The 17,103-nt window shown below is 47.0% G+C and overlaps 1 protein-coding gene across 1 annotated transcript in view; it reads left to right on the top strand.

Annotated features, from left to right (window-relative positions):
- The first annotated feature begins 1,052 nt into the window (after window positions 1–1,052).
- Window positions 1,053–17,103, top strand: part of EEF1A2 (eukaryotic translation elongation factor 1 alpha 2) — a 58,222-nt gene continuing 42,171 nt past the window's right edge. Inside the window, exon 1 of the mRNA XM_060230667.1 lies at window positions 1,053–1,261. Coding sequence (XP_060086650.1) covers window positions 1,118–1,261 — 144 coding nt within the window. The 5' untranslated portion in view covers window positions 1,053–1,117. The remainder of the gene's footprint in view (window positions 1,262–17,103) is intronic.

Genomic DNA, 17,103 nt, shown 5'->3' with positions numbered 1-17,103 from the left:
CTCCAGGCTCCATCTCCAAATCTCCAGGAATTTTCCTGCCTGGATCTGGCAACCCTACTTCCCCCACTGGTAGTGAGGTGGAGGGGGGGGGGACTGGTAACTCTGGCTGGAGAATGGGGTTTGGGTAGTGGCGGACTGGGTCTAAAAATATTGGTTGCCAGGAGACATAGGGGGCCCACCCACAACTATAAGGCTATCGTTTCATTTTTGTAAGAAATAAATAACATTTTCAAAAAACCCCACATAAGCGGTTAAAAAGGTACAATTAAAACTTTTTGCGAAATAAATATATATATTTTAGTAATTACAGTGTAGATATATTGTACATATTACTGGCAGTATACAGTAGATAATGTAAATACAGATTGCATTTTCTCCGGGGGAGCTGATCTCTGCCAGCTGGAGATCATATATAAAACGGGAGGTCTCTAGGCCCCACCTGGAGGCTGGCAACCCTAAATACAATGTCAATTTTAGTTGCATTACAGTAATAATACTGGAACTTCTGTTATATTTTCAAGCTACTAAAAGGTCATTAACATTTTTAACATATTGTCTAATGTTTAAGGGGGCCCAATTGCCATTGGGCAAGCTGACACCCTGGCTGGTCCACCACTGGGTTTGGGGCACTGCTGAGTCATATGAGGTAACTTGTTCTAAAAATGCCATCTCTGGGTGAGAAGGAGGTGTCGCACGTCTCTCTCTCTCTCTCTCTGGTTGGCAGGGAGATGGTCCACACGGATGTCAGGAGACCAAGGATGGTGTAATGCTGACAACACAGGAGCAGAGAAACCGGGGTCCTTTCCTGGGTTAGAATTAGGGCTGGTTTCTCCCTTCAGACAGGGAAAAAAAAAAGAGAAATCCTCTTTCTGTCTGGCCTCTGCCGAGCCTGCTGCTACCCAGCAGAAGAGCTAATACCAGAAGCGCAGGCTTTAATACAGTTAAGCCCAGAGGCGACGTTATTGGTAAGCGCTGCAGCTCAGCTCGCCATCGCTGTGTTGTTTTCCCCGTTGCTCTGGGTGACCCTGCTGTTCTCCTTTCTCTCCGCCGCAGCAGCCTCTGATCGCCAAGGCCCTGCTCCTCCGGTCTTCGCCAGCGCCACCCCGAGAGTGGAACGATGGGGAAAGAGAAGACCCACATCAACATCGTGGTCATCGGGCATGTGGACTCGGGCAAGTCCACCACCACCGGCCACCTCATCTACAAGTGCGGTGGCATCGACAAGCGGACCATTGAGAAATTCGAGAAGGAAGCTGCTGAGGTGAGGCGCGTGGGGCCCTTGACCTCTAATGCTTGCCCTTCTCTTTCTCTCGGGGATGGGAAGGCTGGGGTGGAAAACTGTCCTGTGCACTCATGCGCTGGTTGGGAAAGCATCCTGCCTGGAATATTCTCAGCTGATTGTTCTCGCGTCTTGTTTTCCTGTGCCTTTCTTTGTTCTCTGCCTTCCCTCATCAGCTGCTTCTCTCTCTCTCTCTTTTTATTCTTTGGCATTAAAAAGAAAATCGTCAGATCCTAGGAAGTGGGGTGGGAAGGATTGCATCAGTGCTTAGTTTTCGAGGTCCTTTGTTTCACACCCAGGGAAATGCTGAGTGCTGCTTTGAGGTCAGGAAGCAATTTTTCTTCAGGCCAGTTTGACCAGGGATCCTGGAAGGTTTTGGGTTTGGTTTTTTTTTGCCATCTTTTGGGCATGGAGTATGGGGTTATTATGAGCAATGCTCCCTCTAAGCTGTGGAATCTTGTGAGCAAAAATTCTACTTCGTGAGCTACGGGCGTTCAGTTGTGAGCTACTGCATAAATTAGTTTGCTCTGGGGCCAAAAATGTGTGAGCTGGAGGCTAAAATACTATGAGCTAGCTCACACTAACTCAGTTTAGAGGGAACACTGGTCACGGGGGTGCGTGTGGGGGGAGGTATTGGTGAATTTCCTGCATTGCGCAGGGGGTTGGATTAGATGACCCTGAAGGTCCCTTCCAACTCTAGGATTCTATGAAAAAAGGAGCAGAGGCCATATTACAGGGCTTTTTCTGTAGCAGGAATTTCTTTGCATATTAGGCCCAACCCCCTGATTTAGCCAATCCGCCAAGAGCTTACAGGGCTCTTCTTACAGGGCCTACTGTAAGCTCTTAGAGGATTGGCTACATCAGGGATGCGTGGCCTAATATGCAAACGAGTTCCTGTTACAAAAACAAAAAATGTCCGCCAATATTCAAATGGGGTGGTGAGAGCGAAGGAAAGATACCTCACCTCAGTGGAGTCATTCCCTTCCTCCCCACCTTGTCTCTCTGCCATTGTTAACCATCACTGCTTTCGTGTGTGTATTTTAGCATTGGTGCAAGTGGTGGTGGTGGTGGTGGTGGTGGTGGTGGGGTCTGTTGTGTATTGTAAGTCATTTCAGTCTCTGGGTGGCAGGTGGGCCTGTGAGGATCCTAGTCTTTTCAGGACAAGTTGTTCCATTACTCACCCACCGCTGGAAACATCTGCAGTTCTTCTGTGGTCAATGCCCTGGGTTCAGATCCTCCCTCTGGAGAGCCACAGGTTCAGAATATTTCTGTAAGCCTTTATTCAGTGTTGAGTCAGGCGGGGGCCATGGGTTGGGGGATTTGTGGAATCTCTTCCAGAGCAGCGTAGTGGTTAAAGTGTCGGACAAGGATCTGGGTAAACCCAAGTTTGAATCCCCACTCTGCCAGGAATGCTTGCTGGGTGGTCTTGTGCCTACCTCAGAGGGTTGTTGTGAGGATAAAACAGGAGGAGAATGACATAAGCCATTTAAATTTAATTTTTAGATTTGTATCCCACCCTACCCCACAAGCGGGCTCAGGATGGCTTACAACAATAAAACAACAAAGTCAAAATAATATAAAAACAGGTATTACAAAACAGGAGCAGCACAGTAAACAATCTTACAGACATAGGCGGCTGATGGCTAACAGCATAGCATAACACCATAATAGTGAAATGCTGGGGGAAGTGATGACTTTCAAGGAAGCCTGCTGGATTAATTAAAAGCCTGGCGGAAGAGCTCCGTCTTACAGGCCCTGTGAAACCTTGGTAAGTCCTGCAGGGTCCAGATCTCCAGTGGGAGCTCATTCCACCAGGTAGGGGCCCGAACCAAAAAGGCCCTGGCCCTTGTTGAAGCCAGCCAGCCTCTGGGAGAAAGTTGGGATATAAGTAAAGTAAGTGAATAAATAATAGCTTGGAGGTGGTAACAGCTTAAAGTCCCTGGGGAGCTCTTACCACCCCGAACAGACAATGGTCAGATTGAAGGCCTGGCTGTCTGACAGTGTAACACACATTCTTAGACATTTTGGATCATGTGGGGTTGAAGCATTTGCAGTCCCCCCCTCCCCATAGCATAAATTTCTCCAAATAAATACGATTGACCATGAAATCACACAACCAGAGATGAGCGGAGGTGGTCTGCCAATGCCTTCTCTTTTCGTTGATTGGTGTAGTGACAGTGTAGGGGTTAAGAGCGGCGGACTCTAACCTGGAGAACCGTGTTGGATTCCCTCCGCATGCAGCTAGCTGGGTGACCTTGGGGCAGTCACAGTTCTCTCAGAGCTGTTCTCTCAAGAGCAGTCCTCTTGGAGCTCTCTCAGCCCCACCTACCTCACAGGGTGTCTGTTGTGGGGTGAGGACGGGAAGGAGACGGTAGCTGCTCTGAGATTCTGAGCGAAGGGCGGGGTATAAATCCAACTCTTCATTCTTTCTTCTTTCGTCGTCTTACTTCTTGGTCTCCCATTCTAGTATAACTGTGGTTGATGCTGCTTAGATTCCAAACTCTGATGAGATCACACCAGGCTCACAGACTGCTTGATTTGTCTGAAGCCTTCTTATGATTTAGAGAGAATTAACTAGATGGCTAAAAATGTTTTTGGAGTCTAATGATGAAAGAGTGCCAGGCTTTGGAGAACTCAGGGTAAAATGCCCAGTCAGTCATGAAGCCCATGGAGAGACCTTTAGCCAGGGATTTTTTTGTAGCAGGAACTGCTTTGCATATTAGGCCACACCCTCCTGATGTAGCCAATCCTCTTGGAGCTTACAGGGCGCTTCTTACAGGGCCTACTGTGAGCTCTTGGAGGATTGGCTACATCAGGGCTGTGTGGCCTAATATGCAAATAAGCTCCTGCTACAAAAAAAGTCCTGCCTTTAGCCCTGTCCCTTCCACTCTGCTTAAACTATCTCATAGGGATGTTGTGAAGATCAATGTGAGAACCGAGCGTCTCCCCGGTGGAGACCCAGACCAATCTCTTCCCTTCCATTTTATCCTCACAACCCTGTGACGTAGCTTAAGCCGAGAAGGTGTGAGTGAGGGCCCTGAGTCACCCAGTGAGCTTTTGTGGCAGAACAGTGATTTGAACCTAAGATCCTCGGGGGATCTTAGTCCAGTACCGTTAACTCCTACACCACACTGGCTCTTTGCCTTGTTGCTGTCATTTGGAGCAGAGCAGTAGATCTGGAGTAGGTCTGACTCAGGTGTTTTTTTTTTTGTAGCAGGAACTCATTTGCATATTAGACCACACACTCCTGATGTAGCCAATCCTCCTGGAGCTTACAGTAGCCCCTGTACAAAAAGCCCTGTAAACTCTGTGAGGATAGGCTACATCGTGGGGGTGTGGCCTAATATGCAAAGGAGCTCCTGCTACAAAAAAGCCCTGGGATATTGTATGTGGGTTTGGAATACAGGCCATGTGAGTCAGATAATCACAGGCAAAGGGGCTGCAGGTCAGTTGTGGGAGGAACCCTTAGCGGGTCTACTTGGAAGTACCGTACGTCCCATTGTATGAAGTGGTTGTTATTGCCAGCCAAGGCTTTTTCTGAGCAGGAACGCAGTTCTGGCTAGCTTGGTGGCAGGGGGTGTGGCCTAATATGCAAGTGAGCTCCTTTTTCTGCAGGAAAAAACTCTTGTGTGAATCAAAGGTGACATCAGGGGGTGTGGCCTAATATGCAAATGAGTTCCTGCTGGGCTTTTTCTACAAAAAGCTCCGCTGCTAGCAGTTTTCTCAGGACTAGAAGACATTAGCTGGCATCATCGGTGGCTTGAATAACAGGCTGATAACATTAGCCGTGAAATCAGAGTTGTGATGTGGAAAGGCGGGGAAGTTGGCACGTCATCCGAGACTTGTGTTCAAGTCTAGCGTTTGAGCTGCACCGAATGTATGGTCTTGGAGAACCAATGCGTAGTACAGGGATTAGAGTGTCGGTCTATGAGCTGAGAGAGCCAGGTTCGAATCCCTACTTCTGCCATGGAAGCTTGCTGGGCCAGTCACTTTCTCTCAGCCTAACCTACCTCACAGGGCTGTTCTATGAATGGAACTGGAGGAAGGGACAACTGTGTACTTGGGAGGAAGGATAAGGTAAAAGGGTGAGAGGTATCATAATAGAACTTTTTTGTAGCAGGAGCTCCTTTGCATATTAGGTCATACACCCCTGATGTAGTCAAACCTCCTGGAGCTTACAGTAGGCTGTGTAAGAAGAGCCCTGTAAGCTCTTGGAGGATTGGCTACATCAGGGGTGTGTGGCCTAATAGGCAAAGGAGTTCCTGCTACAAAAAAGCCATGTTATCATAGTAACCTTGGGAAGTTGGCTAGGTAGGAGGAGAATAGCTGGTCCTGGGTCACCCTGCGAGCTTCACGAGAGAGTGGAGATTTGAACCTGGGACTCTCAGCCCTAATTCCTCAGTGTGTGTTAAGTGCCATCGAGTCACGTCCGATTTAGTCACTCCCAAACGTCCTATGTTAAGAGTCATGTAAACTGAGGGTCCTTGTGGCTTCCTTGACAGAGTCCATCCATCTTGTGTTGGGTATTCCACTTTTCCTGCCACCTTCCACTTGTCCTAGCATGATTAGGCACGTTCACTCACACGAAATAACGCACTTTCAATCCACTTGGAATGCACTTTGCAAACGGATTTTACTGTGCGAGTGCATTGAAACTGCATTCTTTAGGCATGCGTGAAAGTGCCTGTTGATTTTTTCAGTGACTCGGTTTCTCATCTTCTGACCAAAGTATGACAACCTTAGTTTAGTCATTTCAGCTTCTAGAGATAATTCTAATTCCTTTAACCACTCCATATGCTAAAGTGGGGACACTGGGAAGGGGAAAAAAAACCCTGTTCTTCTTTGACCGCTTCTTCTCCTGTTTGGATCTTTTCTTCCCCTTCTCCTGAAGGAGTAGGGTAGGAGGAAGGAACCTTGATAGCTGGTTTTCACCCCCTTTCTTGGCCTCTTTCTGTCTCTTCCAATAAGCAAGAGCCCAAGAAGGAATAGTGAGTCTTTTAGTCTTCTGCCTTCTTTCTTATCACCTGTTGGGAAATATGAGCAGAGAGGTCTTAGGTTCGAGGGATGCATTTGGTTTGAAGGAGGGGGTTGGCCGAAGGGGGGGGGCGGGTTGGTTGGTTAGTTTGAAGGAAAGTGTTGTTCATAGAAGTCAAATGATCTATCATAAGCCAGTTTACTTAACGCAAAAGCCTCCCGCAGCCTGTTGTACCACTGTTCAATAGTGGGTGCTAATTTCTCAGTCTGTTTGGATGCTGTTGGAGAGCCAGTTTGGTGTAGCATTTAAGTGCTTGGACTCTTATCTGGGAGAACTAGGTTTGATTTCCCACTCCTCTACTTGCAGCTGCTGGAACGGCCTTGGATCAGCCATAGCTCTGGCAGAGGTTGTCCTTGAAAGGGCAGCTGCTGTAAAAGCTCTTTCAGCCCCACCTACCTCACAGGCAGGCCTCAGATTCAGTGGGAGCTCACAGGAGCTCAGCTCCTGAACCTTTCTGAGAGTTCCTCCTCCTCCTTCTGAGAGTTCCACCTCCTTGTCCATTGAATAGTAGGTGCAGCTGCATAGCAATCCCTGGATGAGCTCCACCACCTATTTTTCTACAAAACAACCCCTGCTCACAGGGTGTCTGTTGTGGGGGGGGGGCAGGTAAAAGGAGATTGTAAGCCGCTCTGAGATTTTGAGATTCAGAGTATAAGGCAGGATATAAATCCAATATCTTCTTCTTCTTCTTCTTCTATTGTCAATCTAGGCTATGAGAATACCAATGAGTTCTGCTGTAGCTTTATTGGTTTTGGGGTCTTTCCAGTTATGCAGTAAGTATAACAACAAACCTTGGTCTGATCCGCAAACCATTTCTTATGTTCTTCCATAAGAGCTTCTCCTGAGGTTTGCTGAGTACAGGTTCGTTTCCCTGGGTGACCTTGGGTCAGGCGTGCTGTCTCAGTCTGGGTTACCTCGCAGGGTGGTTGTCAGGATAATAGGGGGAGGATGCCGGAAGTCGCTTTGGGTCCCTTTAGGGGAGAGAAGTGGGGAATAAATGGAGAAAATTTAATAAACGGGTGAGAGATTGACAGAGTTCACTGCTGTTTCCTTAGACATTGCCAACTCTTTGGGTGTTTTACCCCCTTTCCACCCTCCCCATCCACTCATCCTTTTTCAGGGTTTTAAACAAGCAATGTTATCTGTCAATTTGGAATTGCAATGCACAAGCAAGGGGTTAGGTGATAGGTGCAAATCTTTCTTTCTTTCTTTCTTTCTTTCTTTCTTTCTTTCTTTCTTTCTTTCTTTCTTTCTTTCTTTCTTTCTTTCTTTCTTTCTTTCTTTCTTTCTTTCTTCCTTCCTTCCTTCCTTCCTTCCTTCCTTCCTTCCTTCCTTCCTTCCTTCCTTCCTTCCTTCCTTCCTTCCTTCCTTCCTTCCCCCCCTCTCTCTCCCTTTCTCCCTTCCTCCCTTCGCTACCCTACCCTACCCTACCCTACCCTTCCCTTCCCTTCCCTTCCCTTCCCTTCCCTTCCCTTCCCTTCCCTTCCCTTCCCTTCCCTTCCCTTCCCTTCCCTTCCCTTCCCTTCCCTTCCCTTCCCTTCCTTCTGCAAAAATCAGCCGAGGAGTGTAGAGCCAGTGCCTATAAACAGGCAGACATAGGGTTGCGAGCTCTGACTTGGGAAATTCCTGGAGATTTTGGGGACACTGTGTTTGGGTAGGGGAGGATACCTCAGTGGGGTATAATACCATAGAATCTAGCTTACAAAGCAGCTGTTTTCTCCAAGAGAACATAAGAGGAGAAGAAGACGACTTGCAGATTTATACCCTGCCCTTCTCTCTGAATCAGAGATTTAGAGCGGCTTACAATCTCCTAAATCTTCTCCCCCCGCAACAGACACCCTGTGAAATGGGTGGGACTGAGAGGGCTCTCACAGCAGCTGCCCTTTCAAGGACAACCTCTGCCAGAGCTGTGGCTAACCCAAGGCCATTCCAGCAGGTGCAAGTGGAGGAGTGGGGAATCAAACCCGGTTCTCTCAGATAAGAGTCCCCACACTTAACCACTACACCAAACTGGCTCTCAAAAGAAGCCATGTTGGATCAGGCCAGTGGCCCATGCAGTCCAACACTCTATGCCACACAGTGGCCAAAAAACCCAGGTGCCATCAGGGGGTCCATCAGTGGGGCCAGGACACTAGAAGCCCTCCCACTGTTGCCCCTCCCAAGCACCAAGAATACAGAGCATCACTGTCCCACATAGAGAGTTCCAACAATATGCTGTGGCTAATAGCCGCTGATGGACCTCTGCTCCATCAGGAGAACTGATCTTTGTAGCTTGGAGATCAGATGTAATTCCAGGAACTTTCCATCCACCACTGAGGGGTTGGCAGTCCTAGAACAGGCAGGATAAATTTGCAGGCCATTCATATTCAGGGGCTGGGGTCTCAGGGCCCTGCTTGTCCACCCCCAGAATACAGCAGAGGTATGTGAAATTGGGCCCTTCGCATAATGGCAATAGTTCATGGAATTCGCCAATTCTTGATTTCTGTCTTCTGTGCAGAATATTCCTTTTGCTGTGATATGCGTGAATAGTATAGACATGCATGACAGTAGAACGAATTTCATTGCTGTTGCCTGGTGGTTGCTAGCCATGCACAGAGGAGTCCAAACAGCCCTCCCAGGCATAGAGAGGGAATGACCATTTCATAACGACGTCTGTTCAAAACCGCAGCCCAAGATCCTGACTTCTTATGTAAGGACCATAAAAGGATCAGCCAGTGCTGCTTTCTTTTTTTAATGCTCCCCCCTCTTCTCCCCTCCCCCCAAAACAACTGACTTGCAAGGAAATTTGCAAGGAAAGATTCTTATATCTGAAAAGCCACATCAGATTTGCAGATTGCGTTTGATCAACAAAGCATCGGATCTCTGCCTTAGCTTTTTGTAATTGCAAAAATCGAGGAAGGAAACGAGGCTTTTCTCTCTCTCTCTCTTTTCTCATTATCTGGAATAGCATCTTCAGGTGTTATTCCATCTGTGTGACTTTTCTTTCCTCTCTGTCCTGCTTTGCACAGTAAATTCTGTCTTTTGTTTAGGCACTAAAAGGGTCTTCTCTATTTAGCGTGTCATCATCTTCTACTTCTATGCCTATTTAGTCTACTAATCTGTTTATCATATCTCTTTAATTTTAATAACAAAGTCTGAGTCCAGTGGCACCTTTAAGACCAACAAAGTTTTATTTCTAGGTATAAGCGTGCACACAAAAGTTACACCCTGAATAAAACTTTGTTGGTCTTAAAGGTGCGACTCGACTCAAACTTTGTTCTGTTGCTTCAAACCGACACGGCTGCCCACTTGAATCTACCTTTCATTTTTATGTAATGTAGTTGGTTTAATGCCCAGGATACCTACCCAGGGATTAAATGGTCTCTTGAATAGATCCAAGCAGTCAGCCGTGTTGGTCTGAAGTAGTAGAACAAAATAGGAGCCAAGTTGCAGCTTTAGGACCAACTTAGGTTTTTTTAGAACTTAAGCTTTCGTGTGCTCTCTAAGCACACTTCGTCAGACGAGGAATCCGGTACAGTTAGCAAAGCCACACATAGCTGGTAGTCAGTGGCTCAGAATGCAAACTGGTACAAATTTAAGATCCAATGACAGTATAGTAAAATTATCTGGTAGGGTTTAGAATGCAAAATGGTACGAATTTAAGATTCAATGACAGAATAGTAAAATTAACAAAATTGAGCAAACCTTTGACCTGAGTAGCATGAGCATGCAAAAGCAATAAAACAGTAATATGTCAAAATGTGAGAATGTCTGTTAATGACTATATATTGTATTAAGCCTGGGTCAAAAGGGAGGTATTTATATCTCAGAAGATTTCCTGTGCAACTAATTTGTACCAGTTTGCATTCAGAGCCACTGACTACCAGCTATGTGTGGCTTTGCTCACTACTGGATTCCTTGTCTGATGAAGTGTGCTTAGAGAGCACACAAAAGCTTACGTTCTAAACAAAACTAACGTGGTCTTAAAGGTGCAACTTGACTCCTATTTTGCTCTCTTGAATGGTTCTGTGCATGAGGCCTATCCAAATGGCATCCTGTTAATTCATGCCTTTTGACCCCACAGTTGTTCTCAGGCATGGTCCTCCCCTCCGTTTTCTCTGCACAACAGTCTTGTAAGGGAGGTTAGGCTGGGAAGTGAGAGAGATTGCCCATGGTCGTCCAGTGAACTTCCTGGTTGGCGGGGTGGAACCATGAACTCAAACATTTCCAGATCTAGCTTGGCTGCTATACCTGACTGCCTCTAGTTTTTCTTTTTTTTGGAGGCTTTTAAAAGTTAGAACAGGGGTGTCGAACTCATTTGTTATGAGGGCTGGATCTGACATAAATGAGACCTTGTTGGGCCAGGACATGTGTTTACCTATTTAAGATTAGGTAGTAGAGATATAAACTTTAAAAGGACGCAAACAAATACAATTAAAGATTTTTTAAAACTTAAAATAAAACATACTTAAAATATTAGCACTCATTGGTCTTAAAGGTGCTTTCTTTGTATCTCTCTCATGGAATCCAGGGAACTGGGCAAAGGAAACGCTGGCTCTTTCCTTCCTTCCCCAGGGGACCAGGAGGGGGAGGAGCCTTAGCCAATAGAAGGAGGAGAGGCTTGGCTCAGTAGCTCTGCCATGCGATTGAGAGAGCCTGGCAAAGCATGCTCTCCCCCCCTTCTTCCCCAAGGGAGGAGTCTCAGCCAATGAAGAAAATAGAGGCTTTGCTCTGTAGCTCCTGTGCAATTGAGCAAGCCTTGCAAAGCAAGCTGTTGTGCAGAAGGAAGCAGATGACAGCCAGTTGTTCAGGGGCCTGATAGGAGCCCTCCGGGAGCCTGATTTGACTCTGGGCCACATGTTTTATACTCCTGAGCACATTTTCTGCATTAAATACCACTTATTTGGGTTGGCTTTAGAGGCCCAAATTAAGCCACCTGAGATCCGAAGGCGTTAGTTTTTCACTGTTCAGGTGGGATAAGCTCATATAGATGATTCATTTATTGTATATGTATTTTTAAACCTGTACTGCCCCCACATTTTCCAGTATGGTTTCGTCTATGCAATTGAATGAATAATAGAAAGATTTGCATATTTTCATTGCGATGGGATGTACTCAGCTAGAGGCATTTAGCCAACTTTTTTTGTTAGTGTACTGGTTACAATGTCGGATTAGGGAGCTTGGGAGACCCAGGTTCAAATCTCTGCTTAGCCACGGAAGATTGCTGGGAGACAATCACACATGGTCAGCCTAGCCTACCTCACAAGGTGGTTGTGAGGAGAACCTGGAGGAGAGGAGACTGATGTCAGCTGCTTTGTGTCTCTGTTGGGAGAAAGGCAGGATATGAGTAAAGTAAATAAACGTTCTGGCTGCCTCTGCCACCATGAGGATTAGATGGTTAAAAATAAAAATCAGGATTTTGCAAATGTTTTATGTGATCCTGGGTCTGTCTGTCTGTCTCTCTCTGTGATTTCTATGTCTCTTTGTCTTTCTGAGGGTTGCCAAGTGCAATCCAAGAAATATCTGCGGATTTTGGGGGTGGAGCCAGGAGCAAGGCTGTGGCAAGCATAACTGAACTCCAAAGGGGAGTTTTGGCCATCGCATTTAAAGGACTGCACGCCTTTTAAATGCCTCCTCTCCCTTGGAAATAATGAAGGATAGGGGCACCTTCTTTTGGGGCTCATAGAATTGGAACCCCTAGTCCAATCTTTTTGAAACTTGGAGGGTATTTTGAGGAGAGGCATCAGATGCTATGCTGCAGATTTGGTGTCTCTACCTCAAAAAAAAACAGCCCACCCAGAGCCCCAGATACCCACAGACCAATTCTCCATTATCCTCTATGGGAATCAGTCTCCACAGGGAATAATGGAGCTCCCGGCAGACATTTCCCTTCAACCCACTTTCTGATGACCTTGAAGTGGGTGAAGGGCCTCCAAAACCGGGGGATCCTCTGCCCCCACCAAGGGATTGGCAACCCTAGTCTTTCTCCTTCTCTCGGTATCTTTCTGTCCAGGGGTTTCTTTGTAGAAAAAGCCCAGCAGGAACTCATTTGCATATTAGGCCACACCCCCTGACACCACCATTGTTTCATATCGGGCTTTTGTAGAAAAAGCTCATCATGACCTCATTTGCATATTAGGCCACACTCCCTGGCACCAAGCCAGCCGGAACTGCGTTCCTGCTTTAAAAAAAAAGCCCTGTTTCTGTCTATGCGTAGCTTTCTTCCTCTCTCTCTGTCTGCCTACTGGCTTTCTGTCATTATTTCTGTTTCCGTTTGCCTGGTTGGCCTGCATTAGGCCTGTCAAAGCAACATGGACCCAGAGGCCCCTGCTCTCTCCTTGGAGCGAACTGTCATTTCACTCGGTCACTCCAAACCCTTTTGCCACCTTCCCCAGCAACAGCAGCAGGACGTGAGCCTGCTATTAATAGCTGATTGACTGGGCTTCTTTCTCCCGACTCCATTTTCTCAGGCAGGGCTGTGGAAGGGGAGGTATCCCTTTTCACTCCGTGGCTGGTCTCGTTAGGAAATGGAGGCCAGTTGTAGGCAGATCGGAAAGGATGCCACCTCTCTGAGGGGATCGAAGGGTTGGCCCCCAAGGGAGTTGGTTGCTTGGCTCAGAGAACAGAAGCAGCAACTGTCCGGAAGGCTTTGTGTTTTTTAAAAAATCTGTCCTTTGCGATGTGTGTGTGTCGAGACAACTGCTCCTTCGGCCCGGCTGAATCTAGCCCTGTCGGGCACCGCAACAGAGCGGGTACTGTGCTAAGCCAGAAAATACTGGCTCCCCCCCCCCCCGCCCCCAATATAGCCTTTTAGCACTTCTGAGTAACTGAATATAGCCAATTGAAAAAGGGAACGGGGAGGGGGAACTGTTGGCTAAACAAAGCAGCCTGTCTTTCCGTGCAAAGCGATGGATGGGTGAGCCGGCCAAATTCATCCTGCTTCGTTAGAAGAGAGCATTTTTTGTTGGGTGGGGGTGACCAAAGAGTGGATTGGGGGAGATGCTTCGGTATGCTTTGCCTCTTTGTGTGTAACAGTGTAGTTGTCATGCCCCCCCCCCCCTTCCTGCTTGGCCACTTTGGCATATGCCTACATCATCTAGCATCTACTTGGTCAGATGCAACTCCTGCATTAGGGTTCTTGGGTTCCTCTTAGTTGCAGGCAGGCAGTGGGGGGGGGGAAGGGTTGCCAAATCATAGAATCTTAGAGTTGAAGGAATCTCGGGTCATCTAGTCCAACCCCCTTCACAATGCAGGAAACTCACAAATACCTCCCCCCGGGGCCGGATGTAGGAGGGGCAGAGGGGGCTGCTTGCCCCGGGCACCGATGGAGGGGGCGGCGCCAAGTTGGACATGGAGTCCATTGTATTCTATGGGACCATAAGACAAAATGGCCCAAAAGGGGGCGTCATTTTTTAATTTTGCCTTCCTCCCTCAAAAAACATGTAGATCCGGTCCTTCCTCCTCCTAAATTCACAGGATCCTCATTGCAGATGGCCATCTAGCCTCTGTTTAAAAACCTCCAAGGAAGGAGAGCCCACCACCTCCTGAAGAAGCTTGTTCCACTGAGGAATCACTCTAACAGTCAGGAAGTTCTTCCTCATGTTGAGCCGGAAACTCTTTTGATTTAATTTCAACCTGTTGGTTCTGGTCCTACTTTCTGGGGCCACAGAAAACAATTCCACACCATCCTCTATATGACAGCCCTTCAAGTACTTGAAGATGGTGATCATATCACCTCTCAGCCGCCTCCTCTCCAGGCTAAACATCCCCAGCTCCTTCAACCTTTCTTCATAGGACCTGGTCTGCAGACCCCTCACCATCTTCGTCGCCCTCCTCTGGACCCGTTCCAGCTTGTCTATATCCTTCTTAAAATGTGGTGCCCAAAACTGAACACAATACTCCAGGTGAGGTCTTACCAGAGCAGAGTAAAACGATACCAACACTTCATGTGATCTGGACACTATACTTCTGTTGATACAGCCCAAAATTGCATTTGCTTTTGCAAATCCAGGTTGGGAAACTCCTTGAGATTTGGGGGTGGAGCCTGGGGAAGACAGGGACCTCAGTGGGGTACAGTGCCAGAGAGTCCACTCTCCAAAGCATCCATTTTCTCCAGGGGAACTGATCTCCATAACCTGGAGATGAGCTGTAATTCTGGGGGATCCCCAGGTCCCACCTGGAGGCTGGCATCTCTAGGGTGCGGGGAAGGGGGAGTCAGCGTGTTTCTCTGGCATAAAAATCCTACTTGGTTCTGCATTCAGATCTAGGGTTTCATCACAGTTATCTCTCGAAGACCAAGACCAAAGACATTTTCTTCCATCCCAGTGGGAAATGAGATTCTAGATTGAGGTTACATCTGCAGTAGTCAAACCAGAATCCAGCGCAGAGAGATGTGTGCTTATAGTCCAGAAGCATTTGTTGCACTGGAGAAACCCCCCCATCCCGACAAACCAAAACCAAAGTCTCCTGAAAGACTATAACAAGGTTTTATTAAAGCAGAAATGTTTATGGACCATTTTGTCAAATGCAAGTGGTCAGGCGAGGCTGTGAACTCTAGGCTGGGAAACACTTCAAGATTGTGGGTAGAATCAGGAGAGGATGGAATTTGGGGAGACGAGGAGTATAAGTCCATCAAATTGACCCTCTAAAGCAGCCATTTTCTCCAGGAGAGCTGATCTCTGTTGTCTGGAGGTCAATTAAAAATCTGGGAGATTTCCAGGCCTCACCTGGAGGAGGTTGGCACACCCTAAAGTGTTGTGCATAAACTGGTTGATTTCAGCTGGTTTAGTTTGCTTCTGATCTAAACCCTTGTAAAGGTTGACTCATCCTCTTTGGTTCCTCATCCTCTTGGAGAGGAGTGACAAGTGGAGTGCCTCAAGGATCTGTCCTGGGACCTGTTTTGTTCAACATCTTTATCAATGATTTGGATGAAGGAATAGAGGGAATGCTTATTAAATTTGCCGATGATACTAAATTTGGAGGGGTTGCAAATACAGTAGAAGACAGAAACAGGATACAAGATGACCTTGACAGGTTGGAAAACTGGGCTAAAACCAATAAAATGAATTTTAACAGAGATAAATGTAAAGTTCTGCATTTCGGTAGGAAAAATCCCATGCATAGTTATAGGATGGGGGAGACTTGCCTTAGCAGTAGTATTTGCGAAAAGGATCTAGGGGTCTTAGTGGATCATACGTTGAACATGAGTCAATAGTGTGATGCGGTGCCTAAAAAGGCAAATGCAATTTTGGGCTGTATCAACAAATGTATAGTGTCCAGATCACGTGATGTGATAGTATCGCTTTACTCTGCTCTGGTAAGACCTCACCTGGAGTATTGTGTTCAGTTTTGGGCACCACATTTTAAGAAGGATGTAGACAAGCTGGAACGGGTCCAGAGGAGGGCGACGAAGATGGTGAGGGGGTCTGGAGACCAAGTCCTATGAGGAAAGGTTGAAGGAGCTGGGGATGTTTAGCCTGGAGAGGAGGTGGCTGAGAGGAGATATGATCATCATCTTCAAGTACTTGAAGGGCTGTCATATAGAGGATGGTGTGGAATTGTTTTCTGTGGCCCCCGGAAGGTAGGACCAGAACCAATGGGTTGAAATTGAATCAAAAGAGTTTCCGGCTCAACATTAGGAAAAACTTCCTGACCGTTAGAGTGATTCTTCAGTGGAACAGACTTCCTTGGGTGGTGGTGGGCTCTCCTTCCTTGGAGGTTTTTAAACAGAGGCTAGATGGCCATCTGACAGAGATAAAGATCCTGTGAATTTAGGGGGAGGTATTTGTGGGTTTCCTGCATTGTGCAGGGGGTTGGACTAGATGACCCTGGAGGTCCCTTCCAACTCTATGATTCTATGACTTGAACGTCTGATTCACCTCAGAAAACTTAAGCTTTTATTCATTCACATGATGCCTTGGGCTGTCTGATAACAGGATAAGTAATATTGTGCTGTTGCATGCGAGGCTTAATATTAGAATGATATGGGTGTATATATTCTCAGAAAAATAAACTAATTTAGCACTGGGTACAGAATTCACTTTCTGAAGAAGCTCCGTATTAATTTTTTCAAAAAGCCACCCCACATTTCTAGTCCTCAGATTGCAATAATATATGAGTGCATATGAGCCTTTGAAGCTGTATTCTACTGACAGACTATTGGTCCATCAAGGTCAGCATTGTCCACTGTGACAGAGAGTGATTGAAATGTGGAATTTAAATGTGCCAGAGGATGTAGTAATGGCCACAGGAATAAATAGCTTTAAAAGGAGATTAGATAGATTCACGGAAGATAAGTCTGTCAGTGGCTACCAGCCCTGGTGACTGAGGGGAATACTAAGCCTCTGTATACCAGAATCAGGAGGCAACATCAAGGGAAGGCATCGACTTCTTTGTCCAGTTGTTGGCCCTCCAGAGGAACTGGTTGGCCACTGTTTGAGACAGGATGCTGGACTAGATGGACCACTGGTCTGATCCAGCAGGGCTCTTCTGATGTTCTTATGAAGGCCTCAGCCTCTATGTCCTCTTGTTGGCTCTCCAGAGGAACTGGTTGGCTCCTGTGTGAGACAGGATGCTGGACTGGATGGACCCTCACTGGTCTGATCCAGCAGGGCTCTTTTGATGTTCTTATAAAGGCCTTGGCTTCTATGCCGTGTTGTTGGTCATCCAGAGGAACTGGTTGACCAACATGTGAGACAGGATGCTGGACTAGATAGACCACGGGTCTGATCTAGCAGGGCTCTTCTGATGTTCTTATGAAGGCCTCAGCCTCTATGCCCTGTCGTTAGCTCTCTAGAGGAACTGGTTGGCC

This window comes from Heteronotia binoei, chromosome 2 (assembly GCF_032191835.1).
Source record: "Heteronotia binoei isolate CCM8104 ecotype False Entrance Well chromosome 2, APGP_CSIRO_Hbin_v1, whole genome shotgun sequence".
In the NCBI taxonomy this organism is placed as follows: domain Eukaryota; kingdom Metazoa; phylum Chordata; class Lepidosauria; order Squamata; family Gekkonidae; genus Heteronotia; species Heteronotia binoei.
Note: the sequence above shows the minus strand (reverse complement) of the source record. Positions and strands in the feature narration are given on the sequence as shown.